This window comes from Polypterus senegalus, chromosome 5 (assembly GCF_016835505.1).
Source record: "Polypterus senegalus isolate Bchr_013 chromosome 5, ASM1683550v1, whole genome shotgun sequence".
Classification (NCBI taxonomy): Eukaryota; Metazoa; Chordata; class Cladistia; order Polypteriformes; family Polypteridae; genus Polypterus; species Polypterus senegalus.
Genome location: NC_053158.1, coordinates 33,471,087 through 33,483,967, shown reverse-complemented (window position 1 = coordinate 33,483,967; position 12,881 = coordinate 33,471,087). Strand labels below are relative to the sequence as shown.

Sequence of the window (12,881 nt, the reverse complement as noted above, 5' to 3'; positions counted from 1 at the left end):
AAATAATGTCAAAAAAAAAGTTGTTGAAATAATTACCTGGAGCACAGCAGAGCCTTGCTTAGCACTTCTGTGGAGGCTCAGTTAGAATTGCGTCCCATTCACTGACTGACAGTGTGGCCTTTGCACATTCACACCAAGACATACTTATGAGAATAATTAGCTGCCCTAAAGTGACCCAGAGTGCCATGTGCTGGACCTGGTGCCCATTATAGGTTTGATTTCTATGTTAAACCAAATATAGCAAGGGCATACTTTGATGAAGATTAAGTGGACTTGAAAATGTGGGAACGGATTCAGTCTTGTAATTTTGTTAGAAGTCTGCAAAGCGTAAAATGAAGAAATGTTTCTTTTGGTGCATTTAAAATGTGTGAATGGATGCCTTATGATACTTGACAATTCTTGATTTTCTTTATAAGTAAAAAGCCTCATGTTGAATGAGTTTAACGTTATACAGTAAGTGCATAACATACTATTCTGAAATTCTACTAAATCCATTCAGGTATGGGGGCTTACCCCACAAATTTGTCACAATGGTGAGCCACACTTCTCTTAATAGTAAGTTGTCAGTGGTTACTGCTATTGCCCTATATTTTCAGGAAGAATGTAGAGCACACGAAATAATCTACCTACCTAGCTGAATACAACAAGAGGATTGCAGACTGCTAATTTATATTTTGTGAGGGTAAATATAATCAGATGTGTATCTTTCTGCTAAAGAAACATAAATTTACTATCACCTATTGGCACATACCTAAGCACTACAGTGTAAAATAAAATTCGATTTAGATTTTGGCTTACTATATTAAAGGTAGTTTTCTTCACCAAACCTCTGAGGGGACCCAGCATGGTGTGCCCAGTGGCACTGTGCTGTATTCTCTTCACCACAACAACAATGCCGTCCTGATCCAACAGTTACTAATTCTGGACTATCAAGAAATGTTTGTTTCACAGGAATAAACAGAGCCTGCATTCTATGCCTCTTACTGAAGAATTTCAAACTAAAAATTCAGCCATGATTAACTACATCTGCAAGATTTTGACTCAAAGCTGCAAAAGGTTTTTAATAAAACTGTAATACAGACTATTAAGTTTAAATAAATATCACCACATCTGCTGCTAAGCGCCTTCATATCCTCCATACTGACCAGCTTAAAGCTACATTAAATTGTGGAGTTTAACAAGTCACTCTTGTCATTTTTAAGAGCACTTTACAAATGTCTATAATTTACATGAAACAAAAATAACTTGAGATGTCACACCTAACTGAGGTCATGGAGAAATTGAAGTAATATGTAATAAAGCAAAATTCTTTAAAGTATAAGTGACTGTAATGACCAGGTTGAGGATGTAATTGTGGCAGGTAATCAAAGCACATCCGACAGGCAAATATTTCAGTTTGCTCATCAGTCCTTGACTTGCGAAATCCAGAGCAGTTTGAAGGTTGTCTGTCCATTTGTGTTTTAATATGGCATACTAGATAATTGGGTAGTGAAGTCCAGACACTTTCTGGGGACATGGATGGCCACCTTGTTTGCCTGGGTTTGGTACTTGAAGCTCATCTGGGCAACAATGCTCCTGGATAACTTCAGCTGGTCAGAACGCACTAGCCTGTGTTAGCCATCAGTGTCCTGCTTGAATTTCCCTGGTTCACTAGGGGTAGGACAAGCTGCTTAGAATGGAATGAAGGAGACATCACAAAATGTTGAGCGCATGACTTTAGCATTGTGTCAGTGTGATGACTAGGAGGTTCAGTGCTTTGACCCATATGGATTTGTCTGGTATGCCGATTCCAATTTACTTATTACCGTAACTTGATTGCATCTACAGATTTTCACCTTGGATCTGCAACTTTGAGTGGCATACTTTTGCACATTGTCCAAAATTCAAATAATGTCATAATGTTAACTTTGAGGAACTGTTGAATAAAGCTCAGTACTGTATAGGGTGGTCCAGATCTAATTATGCAATTGACAATACGCTATAACTTATTAAGTTTATTACATAGAAAATCACCCGAAAAATCCCGGACCATCGAGAAGTGTGCGAACTGACGACATCGTCTTCGTGCCGAACTGGAATCGTCCCCGCATAAATCAAAGTCATCCAGACGATCTGGATCTGCATAATTAGATCTGGACCACCCTGTATAGTATAATTTCGATACTTCATTTGAAATCAGAGTGGGTTGTTCACTTGGTCTTTGACAGTTGTATGCAGAATGTACAGAATTGCTATATGTTAAATACTGTCTCGAGGAGAATTGGGTGCTTAGAGTTTTGAACTACTGAAGTGCTGAGTACAGTGCACTTAGAGTTATATGTGTAGTTAAAACACAGAAACAGTCCACTAGGTACACAAATAGACATGCCCTATAAATTGCAAATTTTGGTGACATCAAGAATAACAAGATATGAAAGCTATTATGAATTATTTCCCCTTTTCACATTAAGTAAGATCTGTAGCATCATTATGGTTTACAATGCTGAGACTAGAGGTTTGCATAAGGAGCAGCAGACCTGATAAGAGTTTTCGAAAGCCAATTAGAGGCTGGTGATAAGTGTGCATTATTTTTATTTATAGTAGGGGACATTCTGCCTAGGGAATAAATTAAGATATGGACACAAAGGTCTGTGTTTAGTTGAGGGTAGATTCTATATATAGGCAGAGTAAACCATATGGCTGGGGGACGGTGCATATGTTGAAACCGAGAGTTCACTCTTTCAGAAGGTTAAATAATTTTATAGTCTCATATATTTTTATGGAGGCATAAAAAGGTCTTTATATTTTTCATATTAACACAAACCCAGACTTTGAATTAAATTATTAGCATCTAGGAAAATGATTAACAAAAAAATAAAGCATTATAAATAAAGTTTAGCACTGAAGACGAGAACATGAGGAAGTGACAATTGTCTATTCAAGGCAATGTAATTTCATATCTTCATTTGTGATGTATTTTTGTTTTTTTTCTTTTTATTATGATTTCTATTTTTAACATCAGTTTATTTATTTCATGGATGCTCTTATTATGGTGCTAAACAAAACAAGATGCTAATCCACATGATCTGGTACTTTTCCACCCATTATTTTTAATACATTATTCTTGTAAAAGATAGTAACACTCATTAGAAAATAGTCACGGTTTGGGTAACTATTAAACAAAAGAAATCATTTACAGGCTAGTTGTTAGGAATTCTAGTTTTTAAACCTTAGCTTTGTTATTTTGGACTACTACTCTTGTTTTTTTGTTTTGATCTGCTATGTGTTAGATCTTACTAGTGTTTCAGATGTCTGTCTATTCTTGCACAACTCTCTTGGTTAGCCCTTTAAAGGAACTTCATCCTCTGCTACAGAATATAAATATTTCAAGTCCTTGATGACTTGAAGCTGTTAGTCACCTTAGTATGTAATATTTAGCGCCTGCTCCCTGCTCTGCTTTCAGAAGTGTGGCTCAAAATTTGGATTTCCCAGTTATCCAAGGTCACGAAAATAACCTTAACGTCCATTTACCTTTAAATGTCATGTAAGTAGTTTAGTTAGCAAATTATCAGTTTTCATAATAGAAACAGAACTTGCTTCCCTATACATATTAGGAAGAGAATTGTCGAGGTTTATTAAACATTTATTAGTCCTTTGCCACTCGCTCCAAAGACCGGATTATCCTCAGGTTCCACAAATTATTACTGGACTTGGATAAATCTACTTTACACCTCAGCTCTTTTATATTAATTGGACTGCTTAAATTTTTTATTTCAAATCAGTTTCTAAAGTCTGAGATTGTTTTATACTTTGTTTCGTTGTTATTAATGTCATTATTTTTATTTTTGATTTCTCTTTTTGTTTTTATTTTTTTTAATTTGTTATACCAGGCTGCATTGCAAATGAGTGTTTTCCTCAAACTGCTATAATTTTTAATACATGTTTGGCATGAAATAAAATTTGAAAATTCCTCTAATTTCAAACAACCACTAATAGTACTTGTGAATTTCTCTGAGTAGTATTTTGTAGACAATATTTAGTCAAGACGTAAAATTTTCATGTTATATTGTAGTATTCCACAAACAGGTATGAAAAGCTTGATTATGCTGTACTTGTATTGAGCCTTAATTCTCTCTGTTTCTTTTAGTCACCAGCACACAGTTACTCCAGTTGTGACTCAGGCAAGAACGAGAGTGTAGGGGGTGGAGCAGAAGACCTGTCTCTGACTCGTGGCGATGATGACGACGAAGACTCCGAGAAGGCAATGGAAGTCGAGGGAGTAGAGGCGGAACGGCTTAAAGCGTTTAATGTGAGTCATCAGGATAAATTTGCTTTCAGATGTGAAATTTAAGAAAAAAAATTGTTCAACCTCAGAAAAGTATAATCATTAACCATAATGATTGCAATGACTAGCAAAGGAAGTCACGCTGAACATGTAAAAGACAAAAAAAAACACATTTAAAAGAACAGATCAATAGAATTTAAAAAAAGAATATTCATGTAAGCAGTGGCAAAACATTTTCCAGTGATTTAAGACTTACTCGGTATAATAGTTTCACTATGGTGTAGTGAATATGCTGAACATACAGGAGATTTTACTTTTTATCTTCATTTTAACTTAGCTAACATTACATGTAAGTAGCTACTTTTAGAAATTTCAATACGATCATAAATATGTAGAAGACTTTTTTTCTGTAGTATATGGCATTCCCTGTCACATGCTTTCTAAGACTACGAATTTAATTTATTAAAATAAACCAAACAGTACAGACAATACATTTTGATACAAGTATAGAATAAAATTTGGCTAGTATTATTTAGTATAATCCCTTTCTTTCCCTCCCTAAAAACATCACACTTTGTTGCACAAGCTTTCTGTCATCTACAGGGAATGCTTTTACTAAGCTATTACATGTCCTGAATGGTTTTTGCTTACTTCACTTGTTCTTCTGTGTCTAATTCTTAACAGACAAATCTGAATGACCAGTAAAGTTTTCTCCATTTCATGTTAAGATTATTCCAGAAATTATGGTGGAGTTGTGGCTCTGTGGCTGGTATCTGGAATATTGACGGTTCAAATCATGTTAATGCCAGAAGGGATCCTAGGAACAAGGCCCTTAACGTGAAGATTGCTCCAGGGTCAGTGTACAGTACAATGTCCGGCCCTGTGCTGACCTCACAAGGTCAAGTGAAAAGATGATTTCCCATTAGGAAATAACAAAGTATATCAAATAAAAAAATGAAAATGATATACCTTCATCCTTTTACTGACAGTGCAACTTAGACATGACACTGACATTCATACACCTTGACTTTACAATATAGGCTTAGTACAAGCAGGTCCTCCAACGTACAGGAAAACTTGGGGATTGGTGGCAGGATTGGCACTCCAACCCCAGTAAAACCCCTCACACTTCTCCAGTGGGGTGCTGAGGTGTCACCCGCTGCACTCAGGTCCCAATCCAGGTGGTTCATTGTGTGGTGGGTGCGACAATACGCTATCAGCACATGCCCCCAACCTCTCCCCTCTCCGTAGTACAATCAACTAGAGAGACACTGATAGTCCTAATTAACAGCATAATAGGCATGATCTCCTTAGCACCATATTTTTGAAATGTTTTACACAATAAATTGTCTTTACTTGTTCTGATTCATTCAGAATAATCATTAGTAAAGAATGAAAAACAACATCCTTAGAGCAGTCTTGTGCTCTGAAGCTTGATATGGAAGAGTATTGTGTAACAGTATATTTGACACCATTTAACTTACTGCTACAGTTTCAGATGATGGTGATGTTAAAAAGGTACGGTCCTTAAGGAGTTTCCATGGGTCTATGAATGAGATTTGTACTGAAGGAAGGATTTTTGTATTTCTTTGAAGGAGTATTTTGTGCAAAAATCAATCAAATATTATAGGCTTTATACAGCAAGGGTAAAACTGACACACTGCCAATGTTTAGTAAATGCTCACATTTTACTAAAAGTATCTGGAAGTCAGACAAGAAAATGCCACACATATTTAATCTCAACTGAAAGATGATTCAATAAACAGTGAAACTGAACATCATATGAATGGGTGAGTAAGCACTGAACAGGCACCATAAGAAGTCTGAAACATCAGATGTTCTTAATAGATGAGTTGGACTCAGATCACAAGGCGTACAACTAAAAATGTTGCTGAAAACCTAAAATCTAGTACTTTCCATTTTTATGGTTTTATTGCAAAACTAGCTGTACTACCCTTCTAAGATGGGTTGAAATCTAAGTAATCAACCCAGACCTCAGCATTAACATTGGCAGTGCACCATCTATTGGAGTGAATTTTGTAATGCATGTAGTAATAAAAAGCATTGCATTTTTCATTCCAACAGGTGGCACATCAGAAACTTTTGTAGTAATAAAATGCTTTAGTACAAATGTTTGTGATGTGCCATCTTTGGAATGACAAATGCAATGCTTTTTATTTCTGCTGAGACATTGCAACTGGACCGACACACATATACAGACACACAGACAGCTATTTTTGTAGTCTTTTTAGGTGGATTAATTAATACTGCTAAAAGTATTTATATGTACTAAATTAAACAAGGTTTTTTTTTAAGGAAATATATTACATGCTTGTTCTAACTTTAGGAAACATCAGTTGTCAAAAATAAGTTTCTTTTTTAGTCATTCTAAGATATCTCCACGTTAAAAATGAATAAAACTTCATACAGTATATGCAGTGTTTGAATGGCTCAACATGTCACGCTCATGAGCAGCGCAGTCTCCACTCCAGTTTCTCAGTCTTAAGTGCATTTCGTTGCCTACTCTATTACCAGTCAAAGTCTCTTCCATCGACATGTAAAGTCTCAGCAGTGATTACAAACAAAACTGTTTTACACTTGTATGAGAAATATGATATCATTGAAGTTGATCACTATACTGAGAATGAATACAGCCGTAACCTTATCATCACTAATTCTCATCTTGACATTTTATAAATGCTGTTCTTAACTTACCACCAATGTATTCATCCATTTAAACTCATCAGTGCATAATATATATGTTTATACATTTTTATCAACTTTAAAATGTTAAATAATTAACTCTGCTGAGAAATATATAACATTATTCTAGTGCATTTTGTTGTTTTGCATAATTAATATAACTTTTTAGCAATAGTGATGATAATACAGTTTGCTTTTCATAGAGGAGGATTGTTGTAACCATTTAAAATATTCTGAACTTCCCTCTAAACCGCTACTCATATGCAGTAGTTTTTTATGAACGGTCCCTATGGGAATTTTTAACGTGTTATTTGAAACAAAAAACAAATAATCCAAGTTCATCAGTCAAATGTTTTCACAAGCTAAATAGCAGCCCAACAGAATCCTTGGGGGTTTGGCAGAGTGCATATATTTGTTATTTTCCAGTTTAATTATTTTTCAGCTCTGGAGTATTGCCAAACTAATACTTTCCTTTTCAGTGAAAATACATACAGCAGTTTGTTCTGAAATTATTTTTGATACAAACAGCAGGAACTAAGTATGTAGAGAAATTGCAAGCCATGATTAAAACTCACAAGTTTTACACAAATGGATTTTTCTAGCTGTGTCAAAGCCTAGGTTTTGATACTAAATGATGGTTAAACGAATATCATCTCTGTGAATGTGAACAGGTCTATTTATTCATGACTGTTGTACTGAGTGTGAGTTTTTTTCTTCCTTTATACTTTTAATTATTCTCAAAGGGTACTAAAAAGACATTTTATCCAAATTTGTATTCATATTGTAATGTGAATAGGCTATGTTACATGGATAAGAATTTGCTGTATTCACTATGCAACTGTAGCTGTATTTTTCATATCATAATGCTTTTCAGGTTATATGAGACACATACTAAAATTTTCTGAAAGTCTATGATAAACACATTTCAGTTGGTCTTTCATTAAGAAACATGGCGTAGTACTTTTAAACTGTTGCCGTTTTTGGTAGACTTTGTGACAGATATGGGGCGCTGTTGACCCCTGAACTGTCATACAACACGTTCAGACACCAGATAAAAAGTCCCAATAATGAATTTATTATTTCAATAATGTGCACAAAGCACCTTCACCTCCACTATACTCAATAATACAATAATAATAATAATAAATCACAATAATCAATCACAATAAATCCTCCTCTCCTCCCAGCAGCTCCGTCACCCTTCCTCTCAACTCGGCCCTCTGCTGGATCTCCCACAGTCCTTTTATACTCTTTGACTCTTTGGGTCAGATGAAATCTTGTTCTTTTCTTCAGCCCGGAAGTACTTCATTCCTTCCGTCCCCATGATTAGGGAGTACTTCTGGACTATAATAAAAACTTTCATGTCTCCCTGCAACATCCCCTGGTGACACCCATGGTATCCAGCAGGGCTGTGAAGTTGATCTTCATTGACCAGGATATCCCGCTGGAATTCGGACCACCTCCATGTGGCAGGGACAGCTCCATCTGGCAGCTTTTGGGTATTGACCGGGATAAACTGCCAGCCATATATCACAACCTTTATAAAAGCAATAAACATTCAATACATTATACACTAAGCCATAGATAGTATTTCCACTTTCCTAGCTGTATACACACATTTTATGTATTGTTTGAGAAGATGAACTGTACATTTATTTAAAAAGCTAAAGGCCCAGAGATCTGAACATGCCATAGACAGGTGGTGTCAGTCAGTCATTATCCAACCCGCTATATCCTAACACAGTGTCACAGGGGTCTGCTGGAGCCAATCCCAGCCAACACAGGGAGCAAGGCAGGAAACTAACCCCAGGCAGGGCTCCAGCCCACCACAGGACACACACATACGCTAAGGACAGTTTAGGATCACCAGTCCACCTAACCTGCATGTCTTGGGACTGTGGTAGGAAATCGGAGCACCAGGAGGAAACCCATGTAGACACAGGGAGAACATGCAAACTCCACGCAGGAAGGACCCGGGAAGTGAACCCAGGCCTCCTTACTGTGAGGCAGCAGCACTACCACTGCACCACTGTGCCGCCCAACAGGTGGTGTGTAAGACCAAATCCCCAAGCTATCTGGAAAAGAATATGGTGGAAAGTCATTGATTTTTTACTGTACATTTTCAGTTAAACCACCGTTTAAATTACGCAGAACAGCAGTGTGTATTTTAAAACAATAGTATGATGACTTGTGATAAAAATATTACACTTTCTAGGAGTGTCGCAAAGAAGAATAATAGGGTTGTATAACTGACAAATATGTATCTTATGCATGACCAACCAGGCTCAGATTTTTACTACACAGCAAAATCACAATATTAAATGAACCCTTATAATGCTAAAGTAAATCTTTCCCTGTATAAAAGCAGTATTAAGTGACAATTTAACAGTTTTGGCTCTGTATAATGGCACTCCTACAGACTGAAAAGCACAGCAAAACTGCATAATGAATATAATTTGAAAAATACAGGTATAGTTGTGCAGTTGACTCGTGCATGTATATAAAAACTGTATGTATGTTTAAATCTCTAACTGTAAAATATATACAGATGTAGCCATTTAAAATGTAGTAATTAATGAGTGAGCTACTGTGTTACATGCTTGACTAGCCAGATTGACCAACAGGTGGAGCTTGTGATGCATCAATTGCTAGTGCTACAATTGCTTCATTTAATCTCTTTACTATGCACATTTAAATCTACTTAATGTGGAATTTTACAACTACTCTGCTGTTTGCTGTGATTATTTTGGAAAAGTTGTCCCACCCTTATTTTGACTATAATACGTTTATATACTTAATAAGAAGTTAGTCTTTCAGACTCTTCTCTAAATACGTGTACTTATTACGAAAGTGAAAATATATAATTTTTAGAAATTACTTAAAAGAAAATGCTGTATGAGACAAAGAAATTCACATCTAGAAAAAATTAAATAGTGTGAATAATATGTTTATGTAATGCTTTTACAGACATTCTTATTACTACTTTGTGAACATCTGCATAAACTTTTTTGTTCACTTTTGACTTTAGAGTTTTAGTAAGCAACTGCGGTGATGACGTAGTGGTAACTAACACAAATAGTAAATGGGGTTTGAATCTAGTGCAGTGTGTTTATTTTTCCATAACAAGTAAGCGTTATATTTTAATAAAAAAGCAGGAAAATCACTCAAGCTCCATATGCGCAAAGCATACAATTATACAACTCAAAATTATATATCGAGCACATCTGTCTCGACTAAAACTCTCCAAAATGTTTCCAGGGCATGATCCAACCTGCGAACGTTGCAACCAAGCCCCAGCCTCACTAGGTCACATGTTCTGGGCCTGCACCAAATTAACATTATTCTGGACAAAATTTTTTAATTACCTGTCAGACAGCCTTGGACTCACAATCCCTCCTGACCCATTAACAGCTGTGTTTGGGGTTCTTCCAGAGGGTCTTAAGGTGGAGAAAGACAAACAAATTGTGATTGCATTCACTACACTGTTGGCACGCAGACTTATTCTGATAAACTGGAAGAACCCAAACTCTCCTCTTTTAAGTCAGTGGGAAACCGATGTGTTATACTATTTGAAATTGGAAAAAATCAAATACTCAGTTAGAGGATCTGTGCAGACTTTTTTCAAAACATGGCAGGATCTAATCAGTAATATTTTGAAATGATTTTATAAAGCACAGAGAATTTGTTGATTTAGGTATTTTTAAAAGCCTTAAATTTTACACCGTTTGGCTTGCTCTCTCTCTCAAGGGTGGGGATCGATCTGTTCTTAGCATAATTCTTTTTTTGTAAAAACTTGATTGCTATGTATTGATTGTAATAAAATTAATAAATAAATAAAAAAATAAAAAAAAATAATTAATTTATTAATTAAAGTGGGTTTTTTTAATAACAAGAACACTACATTTAAAATTTTTAGCCTTAAAATAAAATTTTATTGAGTATATTAACAATACAAAGGGATGTTAAAAGACTGACAAAACTGAACTTTAACAACAAATTTGATATTTTGTAATAACATACATATATTAATAACATTTATTCATTTCAATCTGCTTGCATTTTGAAATTGTATTTTATGTGGGCTTTTTGTCACTGTTTGGTCAAAACCTCTCTTAAAATTGTAAAACTATCACCTTCGTTTTTCTGTTTTCACCTTTAATAAAACATACTACATATCCAAATGTTTTCATAGGTGGAAAGGTCAATGGTTAATTGTTCTTCCAGCACAGTGCACATTATTCTACATTTCTAATATCAATGAGAGCATTTTGAAGTCCGTCAGAATTTGTCAGAAAAACTGTGACCTGTTCAGTATAAAGCAGTTAGAAATTGAAAAAGAACCCGTATGTTTACTGGTTGTAGTTCAAATGCTCCATACCTCATTTCAAGCTTTCACTGCTCCACCTGGTGACTTTACAGACTAATGCAGTCACATTACAGGAAATCTCTGAAATCATGTGATCTTGTGCAGTCTGCTTTTGACTATTCACCGCAAAAGCCTCCTCATTCTTTTCACATTTTGAATGGCTATTTCTGTACATGTGTATTAATTTATGTAGATAAGTGTTTGTACGGTATCATATTTAAACTTTAAAGTTGGTTGTGTAATCTTTTGCAGTAGTATTTAAACAAAGAGAATAAATCAAGGAAACAAACCATTTGACCAGTTATTGCAAAAGTGGTTGAGTTAACTCCTAATTCTATGATTATTTTCAAAATTATATATAATCTCAGAGTAACCCTGTTTTTTTATGTATGACATTCTTTCCTAAACCAATGAATAAAAATATCTCAAGGAAAGTTTATGTTATAATCAGGAAAAATAAATGAAATGCTCTGCAGTTAGTCTTCTCTTGAGGTGCTCATGCTTTGACATAACAAACCCTTCCTGTTTCAAAACTTCATGATTTTCTTTTGAGGTCTTCTAAATACCACCACACTCTTACTTTAAAGAACTTTAGATGAGCTCTTATTTTGTCTCTGGTATTCCTTAAGTCTCTTAAACTGCTTCTTCTTTTGTTATTTCATGTTTGTCAGGTGATAAATGTATGCAATATGTTTAAAATAATGAATGTTTCAGCGGAAGTAACCAGTGTAACGAAAAGTTATTGAAAACAAAGACAGGCTATGCATGGAAAATTAGTTTGCTTTGTGTGTGTGTTTATCTGTGTGTGTGTGTACATTATTAATATCCGTTTTATTAGTTGCTCTCAGGATAATCTCCAGTTTCCAACAACAAAATGTATCCATTCCAACTATTTTCTTAATACACTTCATCTATTTTTGTTGTGATTCAGGCCTACATAACACCAAAAAATGTCTGAATACCTCCAAGACAATGATGTTATAAATCTGTCTTCACAAAACAGTGAAGGAGTGAGACCTCAAAAAGGCCCACAGAACAGATCTCACCCAAGGCAAGCTAGTTCTACGGAAATGGGAGGCTGAAGGCTGGAGCGGACACAAGTCCCGCAAGGGATCTCTATAAAATTAAGATTTTATTAACAGAGGGCCTTATTCTAAAATGTATTTGTTTCCATTCTGCCACTCTCACATATTATTCTATATGCTTAAGTCTGCTATTGATTTAACCATACAAACATTGTTATGCCAAAGCAAAAGGAAAGCCCTCCCAATCTTTCTTCATATATTGTTAAAAAAAAAGCAGAAACTTGGCAATCCTTGTTTTGTATGTATATGGCTATGACATATTTAAATAGGCTCTGGGCTAACTGCTTAGTTTCAGAAGTCACATACTTAGTTGACGTGAATTCTTCTTTATTTTATTTTTGTGTGAGTGTGCAGTGCTTGGATCTTGAATTTATAAAATTGCTACCCATATGCATTCACATTCTGAAAGGCATATAGATAGATAGATAGATAGATAGATAGATAGATAGATAGATAGATAGAT

General features: G+C 35.2%; 1 protein-coding gene across 3 annotated transcripts in view; it reads left to right on the top strand.

Annotated features, from left to right (window-relative positions):
- LOC120530198 (nucleolar protein 4-like) overlaps positions 1-12,881 on the top strand; it is a 432,135-nt gene that overhangs the window by 327,140 nt on the left and 92,114 nt on the right. For all 3 annotated transcript variants that reach the window (XM_039754462.1, XM_039754461.1, XM_039754463.1), the window contains exon 7: positions 4,127-4,288. In XM_039754462.1, coding sequence (XP_039610396.1) covers positions 4,127-4,288 — 162 coding nt within the window. The remainder of the gene's footprint in view (positions 1-4,126; positions 4,289-12,881) is intronic.